At 38.2% G+C, this 17,177-nt stretch overlaps 1 protein-coding gene across 1 annotated transcript in view; it reads right to left on the reverse strand.

The window, feature by feature from the left end:
- ADAT1 (adenosine deaminase tRNA specific 1) overlaps positions 1-16,729 on the reverse strand; it is a 21,461-nt gene extending 4,732 nt beyond the window's left edge. Inside the window, exons 1-7 of the mRNA XM_010172941.2 lie at positions 16,662-16,729; positions 14,940-14,994; positions 14,036-14,166; positions 11,902-12,517; positions 8,551-8,696; positions 5,375-5,474; positions 2,815-2,901 (exon numbers count right to left, since the gene is read on the reverse strand). Of these exons, the coding sequence (XP_010171243.2) occupies positions 2,815-2,901; positions 5,375-5,474; positions 8,551-8,696; positions 11,902-12,517; positions 14,036-14,166; positions 14,940-14,994; positions 16,662-16,674 (1,148 nt within the window). The 5' untranslated portion in view covers positions 16,675-16,729. The remainder of the gene's footprint in view (positions 1-2,814; positions 2,902-5,374; positions 5,475-8,550; positions 8,697-11,901; positions 12,518-14,035; positions 14,167-14,939; positions 14,995-16,661) is intronic.
- Between the last annotated feature and the right edge of the window lie 448 nt (positions 16,730-17,177).

The following is a 17,177-nucleotide window of genomic DNA, read 5'->3' on the forward strand; positions in this document are numbered from 1 at the left end:
TCACAGTCTCAGCTGAAAACAAGTAAAATAAATCCTAAAAAAAACAAATACTGAATGTTACGCTTAGCATCTTAGCCAAGCTACACCACTACAAATTCCTAAAATTGCCTTTTAGGAGAGCCAGCAAAGTTCTACCCCCAGTAAGCTCTCTACCTGTTCCAATTTAACAGTGCCTGTACTGATCCTCTGGAGAGGAGCAAAGAATGAAAGAGAAAGGAAGGCATGAAAAGCAGGAGAAGCAACTTTAGATGCAGGAAAGAAGAAAAGAACATCAGATTCAGTATACTCATTCCATGTAAAGCTTGAACTGCCCCAGTATCCTAGGTCTGACAGTGGACAACAGCAGATGAAGAGTTAAATAAAGAATGATCCTTGTCCTAATATACCCTAAAACTACCAAGACAAGCTGTTCAGCAAATTTGAAGGGACTACAGAACGAGATTCCCTTGATGGTACAGAAAGGATGGGAGGAAAGAGACCAAAAAGCAGACTAGAAGAGGCAGGGCGGGAATTTAGGGGCAAAGTGGGGAAAGGAAACTGGGTGACAGCATAGCATTAAAGCCAACCATTTGTGGAAGATAAGAAAGATACACTTGAATAGGAAGAAAATACAAAACCGGGTAACAGTTAAATACCCAGGAGCTTAGAGGAAAGAATTTGAGTGTGGGATTTCTTATCTGAAGTCCACTCAAATTCAGACGAAAAGGAAGAAAACACATCAGAATATTGCATAGAAAGGGAAAATGAATAAAAAGGAAACAGCACTACAAAGACCTTTTTTTATTGCTTTTTAAGTGAAGAACAGGAAAAACAAAGACTTCAAAAGGAAAGCAACTGGACAAGCTGATTGGTGAGCTAGCGCCTCTACTGTATAAATGGAGTTTGTGCAACCTACAAATGATGCCGCATCTGTGAATCAGCTGGACTTTGTCAAAAGAAACACAGACAGAAAAATGGTAGAGGACAAAAAAGTCAAAGGAAATTACAAAGCCACTGGAGTCCAGAAAAGCCAGCCCTGAGGTGAAGTAACTTTATGTAAGCAGCACATGATCAGCACAATGAGTCACCTACTCAACAATTCACCAGCTCACACTCTATTCTGAGGAAATTATGATGGCTAAACAAGTGAGGACAGACTCCCACCCAAAAGAGGCTAATCATTTTAAATTTAAAACAGAATTAAAGGGAAAGCATATCTCTACTTTTAGAATTGGTTGAAACAATTACAGAAATGGCATGGCTCTTGTTGACATCAGAACTTTAAAACAGTTATGAGACACTTCTACAGACATAGAAGGTAAGTGCAATCTTTAATTCACAAAACTCCAAGCAAGATCTAATAATTAAAGACCCAGGGTGTGCTTACTTTGGCTAATCTCACCTAATGTCTTGGTACCATGAAAGGCAGAAATGGCCTATCTCCCCTGCTTCCAGCCACACATACCTCCTACTTCTTTTGTACGGGTTTTATTACCTGCTTTAGCTTTCCATGAACCAATTCATCTCATTAGTCCAACAGAAAACACACAAAACAATGAAGTTGTTAGCTATTTAACTGACTCACCACGAGGTTTGGAGAAGTGCTACTGATACAAGGGAAAAAAACAAGAATTTACAGCCAGTAGCAGCAGTGGCTGCTGCAGGACCACCCTCATCAGCAGCTAAAAGCTGTTAAATTAGCTAAACAGCTGGTATAGTTGCATCCCAGACCTGGTGGAATCATACCTGGAAATAAGTCTAAAATAAAATAAATCTTCCAAGGCAATGGATTTGGAACCTTCTACATCTCTCAGAATCTCTAAGCCAAAGTGAGAGATAAGTTTCTGTATATATGAAACTATGCCCTGCTCTATGGTAGCTATTTGGGATGGATTACCATCAGATATGTAATGCCTGTAATACAATTCCAGACCAGATGATTACCGCAAGAAACTCAAGTCTGATAAACCAAATTTGTTTCTAATAATGTAGAAGAAACCTCTATGTATGGGTTCCTCAGACAAAAGCTTCTTTCTGTTCTTTCCAGAAAGTCTTCATCTACATAACATATGCATTGCAGAAAGAGCCCTACACACTATCTCACCTTATTAGCTCTTACTTCATCATACACTTAGATTAAAAAATATTTTAGTTTAGACTTTTCATTAAAAAAAAAAAATATTCAAAGAAGTGGCATTTGATAGACTTACTAAATACTAACCAGGTATCAGTAACACCCTCATAATTTTGGGATGGGGGGGTTGAATGCCACCAAGGGTACAGTGCTACAGGCACTAACAGCTCACATTTTCAAAAAAGATACTACTTCCTCCTCTCATCTCCCTCTTCACTCCTTCTTCCCCAGCTGTCCACTGCCACTTTCAGACAAGACCACTTTAACTCAGAAAAAAACCCCAAAATGTAGAGTTTTCTGCCAAGACAGCAAGTTGAAGAGGTGTCCAACAGACAGTAGATCTAGTGCAAGAGAAGGACAAGGTTCCACTGATCGAGAACAGAGTTTACCCTTTTGTAGTAAGTCTTCAGAAGAGATGAGCTGCCCCAAATTCTGATCTTAACTCCAAACAAACAAATCACCTGCCATTTCTTCTGTCATTAATAAATGAGATGCGATAGCTATTTCTCCAAGGAGATGATTAAAAAGAACAAAAAGAGAGTCTTCCTAAATCATCAAGTACATTGTATTTTTCAAGTACCAAATTTTAACAGTTAACTTATCTAAAGTGAGATTCATGAGCAGATTCTGGTATCATCCCAGTATTCTTGACCTTCATTAAGATAACTTCACTCTTCTAAAGACAACAAAAATGTCTTTACCGGAGAGTATCTGGTAGATCCTCTTGTGAAATACTTGTCACTAGCTTCTGGAATGTATGGAAGAGTTCCACTTTACAGATCTTGGATCTGATGGGGGGAAAAAAAAGAAAAAGAAATCAGAAACACACTTCCTCTTACAGATCACAATAGTACATCCCAGCTGAACATTTTTGGTAAAAACTATCACATTATCTGTGTGAGACTGCACTGTCATCATTGTGCACAACCACACCAAGATTGAGCCAGAAGGACTAGTCCCAGAACTGATCAAACAAGCACAGAAGGACCCCAAAGGCTTGTTCAAACTGGCAACTTTGTATTAACCCAGAACAAACAAAAGAACCAGAAGAAACATCTGGAACAATGCTGTCCTTTTCACAATGGTGATGAGGGCACATTCAGCGACAGCTGCAGGGCAGTTAAATACAAAGAGGCTCATCAAATGATAAAGTGAGGCAAAGTTTGAAAGGTCTTTGAAGACAGCAAATGCATCTCTGTCAGCTTTAAGCTCTTCTCTTCCCCCAAAGAGAAGAGCTGTTTATAAAGCATGGTTTGTTTTTGAAAGCCCCAGCTATTTTCTCTATTTAATTATTTTTTTTAATACACTTGTCTTCACAATGACTGGTTCAGTTTTCCAACATGTGCAAGCTGATTCTCCAGAAACATTGAAAACAAAAATACCCCACCCATCAAACAAAAAATCTTCCTATTTTGCTACTATGTTCTTTAACAACCCCAAAACCGGCATGCAAAGATGCTCTAAAATTCCATCTTCATGTTAATCTCTCAAAGGTTCATAGTGTAGTTAGTTTTTGGTGTTTTAGTTAATTAAACATTAACAAAAGGACATACCAGACATCTACCTACAAATTCCTTTTAGTCAGTCAGCTTTACCTTCCTTATTATTTAGGGTTAACTCGCATATTGAGGAGGGAAAAAAAAAAAAACAAAACAAAACCCAAACAACCACCCTGAGATTCCTTGAGGGAAAAGAAACCAAACAGGGTAGAAATACAGGTCTTGTTTATTATTAAACATCCTCACCAATAAGGCTATAAATTCCTTATTTTCATGATAAAAGTTCCTTTGTGACTATTTATCACAAAAGTATAAACCATTTACTGATTCCTTGACATTGTTTTTCATCCTGATTTCCTAAGGAAAGGAGACCTTTGCAATCACAGTCTTGTAGGCTCTCTCTAGTAATTTTTGAATGTTTTAGTGATTTTATAGCACATGTGAAAAAGAGAGGAGGATCTCTCAACAATAATTACGCTCCCACAGTTTTGTGCAAACTGGCAGCTAGCAGATGGCAGTCAAGTTTTAGAGCTGATACACAAATGCTGCACAACAAGTATAAGCTTACTGAGAAAAAGGGATTGGTCAATTTGTTCGATCTTTCACACATCTTCTGGAATATATTACATATAGAAAACTAATATTCTACAGTGCACATAAAGCCTGTCTCAAAAGCCACCCAGGTCACCTGTGCTAACAATACCCCAGACACCAATACTGGTCACAAACCACAAAGTTCCTGGTCATTTTCTTCCAGTGGAAATTTGAAATACTAGGATATACTAGGATAAACTTCAGTCAAGTCAAGCCTAACTTTGAGAAGCTCAGAATATGCAACTCACAGGCACGTGAATGAATTCTCCATGAGAATGATCTAAGGTCTACTTATAATTTTATTCACTACTGTCAGGATTATTTTCTTTCTCATAGAAATCCTGGGGAAAATGAACAATATGACCATGGATAAATTGGTAGTATAAGCAGCCAACAACCAAAACATGACCCCAACCTACAAGTTGAATTTCCACAGACCAACAATAATTTTAGTCACCTCACCTAAGCTGAGGAAAGTGTAGAGAGATGGAGAAATTTGTCTGCAGGTGTTTACAAATAATTACTCTCAACCACAAGAAAACTACATAACTGTTTCCTTAAACGTTAATCGTTAATAGAAGATTATAAAGTTTATTAAAGAGTACAGTGTCAAGACAACAACTGGAAAGATTACATGCATTGTGTTCGGAATCTGCTGCAAGCACTTCATAACATTTTCAAACTTTAAGGCAGGAAGTCAGATTTCAAAGCAATACTTTTAACAATCATATATCCAGGTCAGCTGGTGCAACTCTTACAGAAAAATAAATCTGTAAAAAAGAGAACCTGCAACACACACACATTCCCTTCACAGTCATCAACTCAAAAGCTAGAAAGCAAAAATTCTGCTAGCTTCACTAATAAATAAGCTGTCTTTTAATAAAAAATTATCAGAGTCCCCTCCACCATTATCTGTAATGCTCTCTTTAATCAATAGTGATAAAAAAGTAGGATAAACTTGTTAACTTTCATTCAACTTTTGTTATTCCAGCTCCCCTTCTCTCCCTCACACAGTGACTCTTCAGTTTTCCCTGCTCCCTACCTTTCTTCTTTTTCCTCACTCCCTAGGTTTCTTTCTGTTCTGACAACGCACTACTTGTCATATGAGCTGACAGAGGCATGCATGCTAACAAGATACAGGTATCCAGATATCACAACATTCTCACACCTGCTCTGAGGGCTCCCAATCCCCTTCTTTGTTGTTCCCTGCCGGAAGCCATCTGAGGTGACATCCAGAGGTTGCTCAGGGACAGCACTCCAGCTGATAGCTGTAGAAGAAAGGATTGTGAACAAGGGAGATGCTCTCATTACAAAAGCAGAACTTAGCAGTTCCTTTCATTCTACATGTTCACGTGACACTATGCTGCTTCCCAAAATAATTCAAACTGGAAAGAGGAACATGGTTCTCTAGGGCCAGGATTCCAGCACCTAAAAGAAGAGGTAAATTCTGTTTAATAAAATTAATTGAAAAGTATATATACATACACACACGCACAACTTTCATCTTAATCAGGCCCTTCAAGAATCCGTGCCTCTAAATATTTGGTCTCCAGCTTTGTAATTCTCCCTTTTTAGGGGGATCCTGCCTTATTTTGTGTATCCTGTCTGGACAAAATATGAAGAAATTTCTGAGTCAGATGGTTTATTTTCCTATCAGGCTGTGAAATACTCCTCCAAGCTACTAGCACCAGTCACTTTATGTTTTTCATATTGATTTATTGTGTACTATTATTTTATTGTGTATTGTATACTCTAAATAGTTTTCTCTACGTTTGATAACTGACATACATCAAATATCTGTACTTGAAAAATGTTATTAGCTAGTAGTCAAATAAAAACAATTTGTTGGAAAAGATGGCAAGATAGCTAACAACCTTATCCTTTACCCACATTCTGGTAACCTGATTACTGTCTTAGATGGTAAACAACTCAATACTGAAACTCTGCATGCCATACCTTATAGATTTATAAATAACTAGGAAAGCATCAGTAGCACATTAACAGAAACAAAACTGATCGACATGCCCAATCTGTCCCTCCATAACCTAACAACAAAGTAGGAGTTCTTTTAACTCCTACTGCCTTTAGACAATTTTTGTTCCCCAAGTTCTCCCATTTATGTGCTCCTAACAGGAAAAACAGTTGCACAGGCACAGCTTCTCTCCTTCAAAAACTACACAAATAAAGCATATTATGGAGACTGGTTATGTTAATCACACTCGTATTGTGATTCAACTGTATGCTGCAATTGCCATACTCTGCTAAGTGTAAATTGTACTTACATTGTGATCTATATCACTCTACTGAATTTAAATCATAGAATGGGTAGGGTCGGAAGGGACCTTAAAGATCATCTAGTTCCAACCCCCCCTGCCATCAGCAGGGACACCTTGCACTAGACCAGGTTGCTCAAAGCCTCATCCAACCTGGCCTTAAAAATCCCATGTAATGTCAAATAACACTGACTACACACAACTGGTATTAAACATTAAATCCTCCATGTATGGAGCATCTAAACCTACCTGGTCAGAGGGTACCAGATTCTGACAAGCAGATAAAAATTTACTTAAAAATTAAAATGTTTTCTATTCTTTCATTTCTTCATAGTTATCACAAACTTCAAAATATTAAATGGAACACATTTTTCTTTTTAAAAATACCAGATGAAAAGTTCCTAGCAAGCATATTTCATTACTCAGTGTAAAAGCCCTGAATTTAGTTTATTTTGATTTTCACCCCCTTCAAGTAAAAAATCAACCTAGCATAATTCATATATGCAAAAAAGTGTGATAAAGCATCATTCATCTTTATTTAACAGAATTACCTAAGTAAGTACAGTAAGAAAGGCACACACACGAATTTAGTCACAGTTGGCTTCAGATCTTTTTTACCAAGCAAACTGGCAACATTTTTCAATGATGGATTTTGTTTCCTATCTCACAGAATCAAAATCTTTTCCTTCCTGTCACCTGTAAATAATTCCAATTTAATGAATCTTAATTCCATGAAGGAACCCTTTATTTCCATTCTATTTTATTATCAGCTCTATTGTAATAGAGTAACTTCCAGTTAAGCCAGAAAAGTATACAACAGTGGAAGGTAAGTAGGTCCAAGTTTAAAGAAACTGCTTAACCATACACATACAGCGGCAGTTCCATTGGTTTCCCCCCCCCAATAAGACTACATTGCTAAATCATGTGACGTGCATATTCATTCATCACCACGACAAAAAATGCAATGTCCAAAACATCTAGCAACTAAACCTATACTACTCTGTATTCTTTCTGTGTTCACAGATTTCTGAAGCAACTACAAGCATGACTCAGCATGGCAAGTCTTCTGTTCATGATCAAGGAGAATGCAAAAATAACTGAAACAAGAAGTCTTTTGGTGTTTGTGTGTATTGGGTCTGGCTGAGATGGAGTTACTTTTCCCCATTGCAGCCCTCATAGTGTTGTGCTTTGTACTGGTAGCTAGAAAGGTGTTGATAACACACCAGTGTTTTAGCTACTGCTGAGCAGTGCTCCCACAGCATTCAGGCTGTCCCTCCAACATTCCCCCCTCACCAGTAGGCTGGGGTGGGCAAGATCTTGGGAGGGTACACAGACAGAACAGCTGGCCCAAACTGACCAAAGGGATATTCCATACCACATGACATTTGCTCAGCAATAAAAGCTAACTGAAAAAAGGAGACGGGGGGAGAGGGGCAGGGGGCATTCATTATTATGATGTTTGTCCTCTGGAGAAACCACTACATATACTGAACTCCTACTTCCCAGGAAGTGGATGGACATCATCTGCTGATGGGAAGTAGAGAATAAATCTTTTGTTTTCCTTTACTTCCACATGTGGCCTTTGCTTTTGCTTTATTAAACTGCCTTTATCTTGACCTATGAGTTTTTTTCTCATCTTATTTTCTTCCCCATCACCCTGTCCTGCTGAGGAAGGGAATGACAGAGCAGCTTGGTGGGTACCTGGTGCCCAGGCAGGGTCAACCCACCACATTCTGTTTTCTTATTGCCCTCAGAACTTTTGCTGGTTATTTTCTGTCCTTTTTTTTTTTTTAAAAAATTATTGTCCTGGTTTCACTAGGATAACTAACAGACTTATAAATTCTTAATGGCATCAACCTATTGAGTCTAAAAACTCCCTAGAGGGAACTAGAGGCTGAGCTGAATATTATTAACAATTAAATTCCAGCCTGAAATTAATTTCTTGCTCTAAGTCATACTTTGCCTCTAGCACTAGCAATGAACAATGTTCCATTTTAGGAAAGCACCAAAACCACCTAATTTCTATTTGGACTTTTGCACACAGTTATGCAACTAGCCCAAGTTAACTCACCTGCACTACAAGGAACAAGTTTTTTTTTGCTGTTAGTTTGAACTTCCTGAATTGCCTGACGGCTGTGTTCAAATCGAAGATCTGATTGCAGCAGCTTAACCTCCTGAGTGAGAAAACCATCTGGTAAAAATGAGATGTGCTGACACCTAAAGTAAACATGGAAAAAATGCAAGTGATTTTAAGTCTGGTCTTCCCAAACAAGAAGATTTTGTGCAATTTCCCTTTATAATCTAAACCATGTTACTTTTATATTAAAAATAAATTGAGCATAAGTTATAGAAGAGAGACAAGGAGGTTTGGGGGCATTTTTTCCTTTAAAAAAGTATTTGTTTAAAAAACAAAGCCACATACTTTATTAAGACTTTGTACATCCTAGAAAAACTACAATGAATTGACTGTAAAAAAGATCTAGTTAAAAACTGGTATAATCAATGGAGATAAAGTATGCAGAATGAAAACTGCAATATAGTTCTGCAATCACAACAAAAAAAAATTGTATTTACATAATCAACCATATTATGTTAACAATTGTTTTATGAACCTAAAGGTTAATGATCAAAGATTAGAAAGATACAAAATATCCTTACAGTTCCATGTATAGTTTAATCTTTGTTACCTTAAACTACCATTACACACTGAATGGGATTAGGATCATATGAAGAGGAAAAAAACAGCATGTGTTTAATCACCATAATATTTACACAGAGCAGGAAGAGGTTCTTACTGTCAGATGTAATAGTCTGAAAAAGAGCCTGACTTTGCAACCTAAGACTAATGAGGCTGGGCAAATTCTTGTCCCATGTGTTACAGAGTGAGGAAAGGATTATCCAGGAAGCTCCACTGGATAGGTAGCTAGAATTTCGCTATTAATATACTATGACCTCTTTTATAACCATCCTAGAAGGATGCAAGGCTATGGAGAAAAGGAATTACTAAAAAAAGTCAAACCTTTCAGGTGAACTGGTCTAGTAACTGCCTTTTAAAGGCAGTGGTTCAGCTCCCTGGTTTCTTTCTTTCTCTCCTTTCCCTCCACTCTGCCCAGTTCTATTTACTCTCCTCTACTGCTTGCACATTCCTTTGTTGTACCGATTCAACCTCCTAAGCAAGAAAAACATCCACTTCGTATCCTTTTGTTGCTGGGATAGTTTTCATCAACTCAAGGATCTCAGAAGCAAGAAAGCCAGTGTACTTCCCTCATTTAGCAGCAGTGCACTTCACCTCTCACATAAATTTAACTGAGGTGACAGGCTGTGTTATCAGAGCTCTACTACTCACAGGAGGGAGGAAAATGAATTCTTGGATACAATTCAGATTAAAGAAGCAGACAAGTTTTTATGCGCATAAGCTTTGCCTTTCCAGTCTAACATAATTCAGTCTGACTTTTTCCAGTATACTTTGTGCAGTATAAGCTGTCACATACTAGGTGTCCCACAGTACGGTTGACATGGGAAGGGGCAGCTGGAGGTCAACTGGTCCAACCCCTCCCTGCTCAAGCAGGGCCACCTACAGCCAGCTGCCCAGGACCACGTCCAGACAGCTTTTGAGTATCTCCAAGGTGGGAGACTCCACAACCTCTCTGGACAACCTGTGCCAGTGCTCTGTCACCCGCACAGTAAAAAAAGCGTTTGCTGATGTTCAGAGAAAACCTCCTCTGTTTCTATTTCTGCCCGTTGCCTCTTGTCGTCACTGGGCGCCACTGAAAACAGCCTAGTGCCATTTTCTTTGCACTCTCCCTTCAGGTATTTACACACATTGCTGGTGAATATGAGGTCCAGCAGAGTATCTCTTCTTGTTGCCTCCTCTATCTGCCATTTCAGTCATTCCTAAAGGTGGATCACATAATCACAGAATCAGAGGGGTTGGAAGGGACCTCAGGAGATCATCTAGTCCAACCTCATTTTGATCATATTCAAAAATTCCACTTCTTTTTACATTGCAGAGCAGGAGGATGAGAAACAAGGACGCCAAAGTCAGAGTTGCAGAGCCACAAACATCATCCTTTACAGAAGCTGAAGGCCCAGAGTCTCGCGGTAGAATTCTGAAGTGCATCCCTCAGACTGCATGAAGACTACAAAAAGTGAGCTTGCACTGCACATCCCCATCAGTGTGAATGTAAGTGGTGGAATTGATCAATGAGTAATATTATCTTGCATGCAAGTGCAAAGTGTCTCAGAAGCACAAATTTTTGCTCAAAAATCAACAAACTGACAATGAACACTAATAGAAACCATCGTTGACATGAAATCATGACTTTCCAATCTGTCTGCCAAACAGCACTCATCTTTCTAAACCTAAATGTGCTCCACCACTCCACAGCAATTTCTGCATTAAGTCTAGAACTCAGTTTCCGTGGGGTATGCAGCACACCTGAAGGCACATGATACAGTCAAAGCTTTAGAATAGCAGTTTTCAAAAACCTCTACTGAGAACAGACTGACAATACAATTTTGAAATTTTACATGAGATGGACTTGTATGCATATGCAATAACCCAAATATTAATCTCCTGGAAAATTCTAAGTTTGGATCCAAGCTTAGGAAGACAGCAAAAGGTAAACTGTTTTTACTACAATTCCCTTCAAAGCAAGTTTAAAATGCTGAATCTTTTACTTGCTGGAAAATAAGTCTGAAAGCAGGATCTAAAATCAGCAAAAGCTTCAGAAGAACTAAGAATTTCACTTAAGGCTAAGTTATAAAAAGTTTGTAAGGACAACCAGAAAGACATCCTTTACCCAGTGCAAAAGTCTACCTATTCATTCATTCAGAGCCACTTCAGTCAGATCGCCTTCAGGATGGATAGATTTGGAGGCTTTTAAATTTAATTTTAGGAATGGTCCTGCAAAAAATAAAAACTGCTTTTGCTCACTAACACAATTCTATAAAAGGGAACTTAGAGATATTCAGAATTACTTTGTGGAATATGGATAACCGAAAAAATTAAGTTTTCTTGACCCAGTTTGAGGAAATAAAATCAGGAAGAGGGCAAGAAAAGTTCATTACACTGAAAAACTTTTACTAGGCCGAGTTTGTGTCCTTCCAGCTGCTTTTTCTGCTGGAAGGCTTCCAGAAAAACTCAGGTGGTGAACAGCTTCTCACCGTTCCATGAAGGGACAACCAAGGGGATCCTGAATCTAATGTACATTCTTTTGTGAATCTTCAAGTCTGATCCACCAGCAGTAGTCACCTTTTCTCCATACTACACAGGGCTACTTTCTGAAAAATGTGAATTTCTGCAAATTCACATTCTCTGCAAATTACTTTGGTGCAAAGTCCTGATATTTGCGTGACACGTTGTCTTCCATAACTCATTGTCTCTGTACATGCTATCGGATTTCCAAAGGAGAGCACTTACCTTTCAATAATTGCTCTCCGCATAGCTTCTTGGCTATATGGACACTTCCCCACTATAATAGCTGACAGATACACTGGATGCTGCAGGAAATGCATCAGAAGAGCTCCTTGACACCCTAACACATTCCAGCGAGCCAGTTTATCACTGCAGGACATAGAGCATGTTCTGTCCCCACGACCTGGCTTCACTCGTAATAGTCCCACACGGTGATACCCTAGCCCAGGTATCTGGGCATCACTCAGCTCTCCAGGTACGCATTTTGCTCCAGTTCTATAAACATCTACAATCTTCGGTCTCCCTAAGCCAGTCTCCTTATGAGATGTTTGCAACTCTGCAGAACATTCACAGCTCTTTGGATTTGTGTCATCTTGTTTCACAGACACTTGCTGAACAGCCAGGTCTTCAGTAATTACAGAAAAATAACCATCATCATCAGTTTTAATTCTCTTGATTAGATGATTACTTGCCATTTTCTCTGATTTCCTTTTATCTTCTAGACCCAAATGATCATGGTTACTTCTATACTCTTCTGATTGTCCAGCTGCATCATCTCCAGTCACTGGCTTAGAAAGCTGGTTTTCTCCTTCACTAATTGGAATAATAGAAGCATCTCCACCTAGAACAAAAGTAGTAACATCAAAATTAGCCAAAAACGCATCTCACAACTGGAACACATCACATCAGTAATATTATGGCTACTACTAGCTTTCATAGATTTGTACTCAGGAAGACTTAACTACTTTTTGCCCTGTACAACAATGAATCAGACTTCACTGAAATTTGGGCCAATATATGTTTAATCTCAAGCTTCGCATTCTACCTAAGAAATAATCAAAAAAGCAAAATTTAGAACAAAAATTATAAAGCAAAAGGTGTCAAAGGCATTTGACAGACTCCAAGCAGTGCTGAAGACTCACAGGTAAACTAGTCTGATCTAAACAATACAAACCTCAAAAGAATAATTAAAGAATAACCTATCAAATAGGGATGGAAATTTTAATCTGTACCGCTAAAACAAGCTCAAAACCAGAATTCTGAAGCTCAGTTCAAAGCAAACAAAGCCTAACAGGCATGTGAGAAAAAGGCAATCGGGAAATTCTTCTTGCTATTAAATTTGAAGATGTAGATTCTATTCTCATATTGCACTAATGAAGAAAACCATCATAGCATATTCCAGCAATGCCATCAAAATAATGAAAATGTATGAGCAACTAATTCACTATGTAAAGTACTGACGAGGCATATTCTGAGAGTGCTTAGACTTCTCTGCTAACAGCCTAGCTGAAGAATACACTGGTAAGAGTGTGGTAACATCAAGATGTCTGATAAGCTGGTAGGCCAAGAGGTTGCTTTCCCACATTTTGCCAAGAGATTCTTGAAGATATCTTTGTGGTGCTGGTTTGTTTTTGTTTAAAAAAAACCAAAAACAAACAAACACGCACAAAGAGCATTTGGCATGACAAAACAAAAGGTTGCATTCTATTCCATAAGACTTTTTGGGTTGAGGGGTAGTGGTGTTTTGTGGGTGAAGCTTTTTTGGTTGGGTTTTTTTTTTTTTTTGCGAGTCTGGTTTTGGTTTGTTGGGGTTTTTTCTTGTGTTTTTTTTTTTCCTATTTTGTTTTGGGTTTTTTGTTGGTTTTGTTTGGTTTGTTTGGGTTTTGGTTTTATTTGTTTGCTGGTTTGAGGTTTTTTGTGTGGTTGGGTTTTGTTTGTTTGCTCGCTTTTGGTGGGGGGGGGTGTTTGTTTAGGAACTGTGTCACTGTTTTGCATTGAAATTTGAATCCAAGGAGACAATGTTTGAAGCAAAGCAACCAGGAGATATGACAAGACCTCTGACGAGTATGTTAGTTTCTGGAAAAGAAAATAGTACCTATTATTGTTTAAAGAGAAAGTGAAGTATTCCACCATATAATGAGCAGTATATTGGATTTACTGAGTTCTCATGAATCACATCCAGTGAGATAAAATGCCAAATATATCTGTGGAAGACCAGTCAAGTACATCTTAGGGCACATACTGATAACATGAGTTACTGCCTCACTCTCACTCCAAACCAAAAAGAGACAAACAAAAGGCAAAGGATAAAGATTCTACAAGTGGGAGCCATGAAATTGGTTCACTCCAGTATACTCACATGGGGTATGACTGGAGAAGAAAACAAATATGATACTTGGTTTGAGTTTCCATTTCCCAGTTCCAGTTCCTGGAATAAAGATACTGCATTGCTGATGGGAAGCTGCCAGCCACATCTGATGGAGAAGATACCTGTTAGACAGAAAGTTTTCATGCAACATTTACTTCATTTTTGATGCATGGGAAAAGCACAAAAATTAGACGCCCGTTAATGCCTGTTCTTTCCTGATGAAGTCTATGAGGAGCCAATCAGTTATGCTTCTACAGATAGACAGGATCCAATACACTCCATAAAGACAAATGCATCACTGGAATCTTAATAACAGACCTCAAAGGGTTGGGTTCAGTGGAGTTAAATATCTCCTCAACTCATATATCTAAGGTCCCCTCCTCCCACTCTGTATTTTTACCAGCACTGAAACTCATCCAGTTCTGTGAGAGCCAGTTTAGTGGCATCAAGACACAAGAAATGCACTTTTTTCTGTAGCGTTACTATTCTCCTGGCTCAATTCCTTGAACCAGCTTATCCCATTTTAACAAGAGGACTGGTATATGAAAAATGGCTAAAAGGCTACCCTTGACAGCCAGTCATCAAACCAGCATTGACATTTCATTCACATAAAATGAGATCCTACTTCTTCCTATAGAGGCTCTACAAGAATGAAGAAGAAACAAACTTCTGTGAAAGGGCCATAACACCACCCAGAGATGTAAAAATTAGGTGAAACTCTTGCTAACAAAGGGAAAAAAAGTTGCTTACACAGAAGTAATACTGCTTCTTTCATTACATTCTCATCCCTGAAGCCGCAAAATCTTCCTGTTTCAGATATAGGTCAAAACCATTTGTACCACAACAACCAATCTCAAGTGGTACACAATAACAGCACATAAACATCATGCCTCACCTCTGGAAGCTCCTCTTTGCCACAATTTCAGCATGACTGTCATTCAGAATGTCTCCTAAAGCAACAACCAAATAAGAACAGGCATCATTACTGAAAGGGAGGTGAACAAAGCAAACAGAATTTGACATATGACAGCTCTCCAGATTTGTTAGCATTTGAAGGTTTAACACTGGTATTATTTAAACTTCCAATCACTACAAAAGGAGGTCAATAACTTACACAAAGAAACGATGAAAGTCCTCACACCGCAGCAAGTCAGAGACTTGTTTAAACACTAAATTTTAACTCTTCTGAAATCCTTCAGGTTGAATAAACACTGGCTTCCTTCAAAATCTTCCTGATGTTTGTTCTTAACAGTAAATCTTTATATTCTCAGATTAAGTATAATATCCAGAAAATTTCAAGTGTTTGTTAAGCTATTGGTTGAAGCTTCTTGTTGCACTATGTCCTACAATTTAAATTAATTTTCTTGTAAATAATTCTGATATGTACCAGATTTACACATCTCATCTTCAAACTTACTGCAGAGTCTGCCTATTGTGGTATCTAAAGGAACAGGATCTATAGTTCAGCTTTTATTTCAGGAATAAAAGGTCAGGTGATAAAAGTCCTCTTTAACAGTTCTACAAATTTAAAGTTTAAAAGCTCTCTAACAGCTAACCAGTAACATGGTTAGCTACCAACCAAGTTCATTTAAAAATAAATGAACGTTATTGTAAGAGGAAAATATTTTCTAAACTTAAGATCACTGAAGGCAAACAACAGAGAGAAGAACTAGCTTTACTTTTGTCTAGTCAAATTTCTACTTTGATTCTTAATATCTAGACTGTTAGTACCACAGTTTAATCACAATTTTCCTAAATCAATCAGAAATTTTTTTGTACTAATACTCTCCTAAGATGGCTAAGTCACAAGAAACATCCATAAAAATCTAAGATACGAATTTAAGTTTCTTCTCTTTTGCTCCACTAATTCATTTCAATATGAAGGATGTTTTACAGAAGAGCCCAAAACCGGTACACTCAAAACCGTTTCTCCTACCTTACTCTACTCTTCCTCTTAAGTCTAAAGAGGGTAGAAAGCCCTCTACCTACATATTGACAAGCACTTTTCCTCCTCAGTCACTTTTCAGCATTAATTACTATGGCTTCTCCCCTCTCCTTGAAGAGAGTACAGATACATTCAAAATAAAGAAAATGGACATGCAGAGCAAGGAAAGTACTATAATAAATGGTAAGAAGTGGTAACTGTGGCAAGTCACGTATCTATCCCATACATTTACTGTACAAACACTTAAAACTATCTAGCTGCAGAATATACAGTAAGGGAGAAAAAGTCCGTTAGTACCTTTCTGGTATCACCTCGATCCTCACTCAGCAGTGCTATCTTTTGCATCAGACCACAGCAAAACTAGACTGTAAGAGGTAACTGAAGCACAGTTATTTTCCTTACATTTTGTTTTGCTTTTAGTTATTAAGCCTTTGGGTATGCAGACTGAGGGCTCGAACTACACATTTCCACATATAAAAAGTCTATTCACCTTTAAGGCAGCAAGCGCAGCGAACTTTCAGGACAGCCATTCTGGCTGCCTAAGCTTCTCTCTTCTTGACTTCTGGCTTCAATCCAGAAGTCTGAGCGTTGGACATTTTCATTGATTCTATGACAGTAGCAAGAAAGAAAGTAGCATATATAGTTTGTTCTTGGATTTTACACCATACTTACCCGTTTTTCTCATTTTGTTTTGGCCAATACATTTTGTTCCAGTTCCCAAGGCAACAACTTCTTTCGTTACTGCAAAAAGGAACATCATTAACTGAATGAACTATCACCAGAAGCATTGCTCTCATATCATTCTGGTAAGAATCAACACACAGAACATTGTGTAGAAGGGAAGGTACGGGGAGGCAGGGCATTCAACACTCCAGAAAGGAAACATCAGCTGAAGAACTGAACAGAGTAGGAAGAAGCACAAGTGCTAGGAAAAAGCAGGAGTGCTAACATGGATTTGACATGCTCGGCAACACACAGCAGATGCTTGCATGGGATTCTTCAAACACGTGAGAATGAAGCATAGGATTCAATCCACATGACAACATGGAAGTGCCAGTAAGGGAAAAAAAAGATGATGGTGAACTAACGCAAATACACAATGTAATAACACAGTCTATTAAAGGAGAGCAAGCTGAGACCTTTCTAGGTTTCTTTCAAATAGTAGCCAAAAACACTTTTGCAAGGGTT

The sequence above is a fragment of the Antrostomus carolinensis genome, unplaced genomic scaffold (assembly GCF_000700745.2).
Source record: "Antrostomus carolinensis isolate BGI_N321 unplaced genomic scaffold, ASM70074v2 scaffold138, whole genome shotgun sequence".
In the NCBI taxonomy this organism is placed as follows: domain Eukaryota; kingdom Metazoa; phylum Chordata; class Aves; order Caprimulgiformes; family Caprimulgidae; genus Antrostomus; species Antrostomus carolinensis.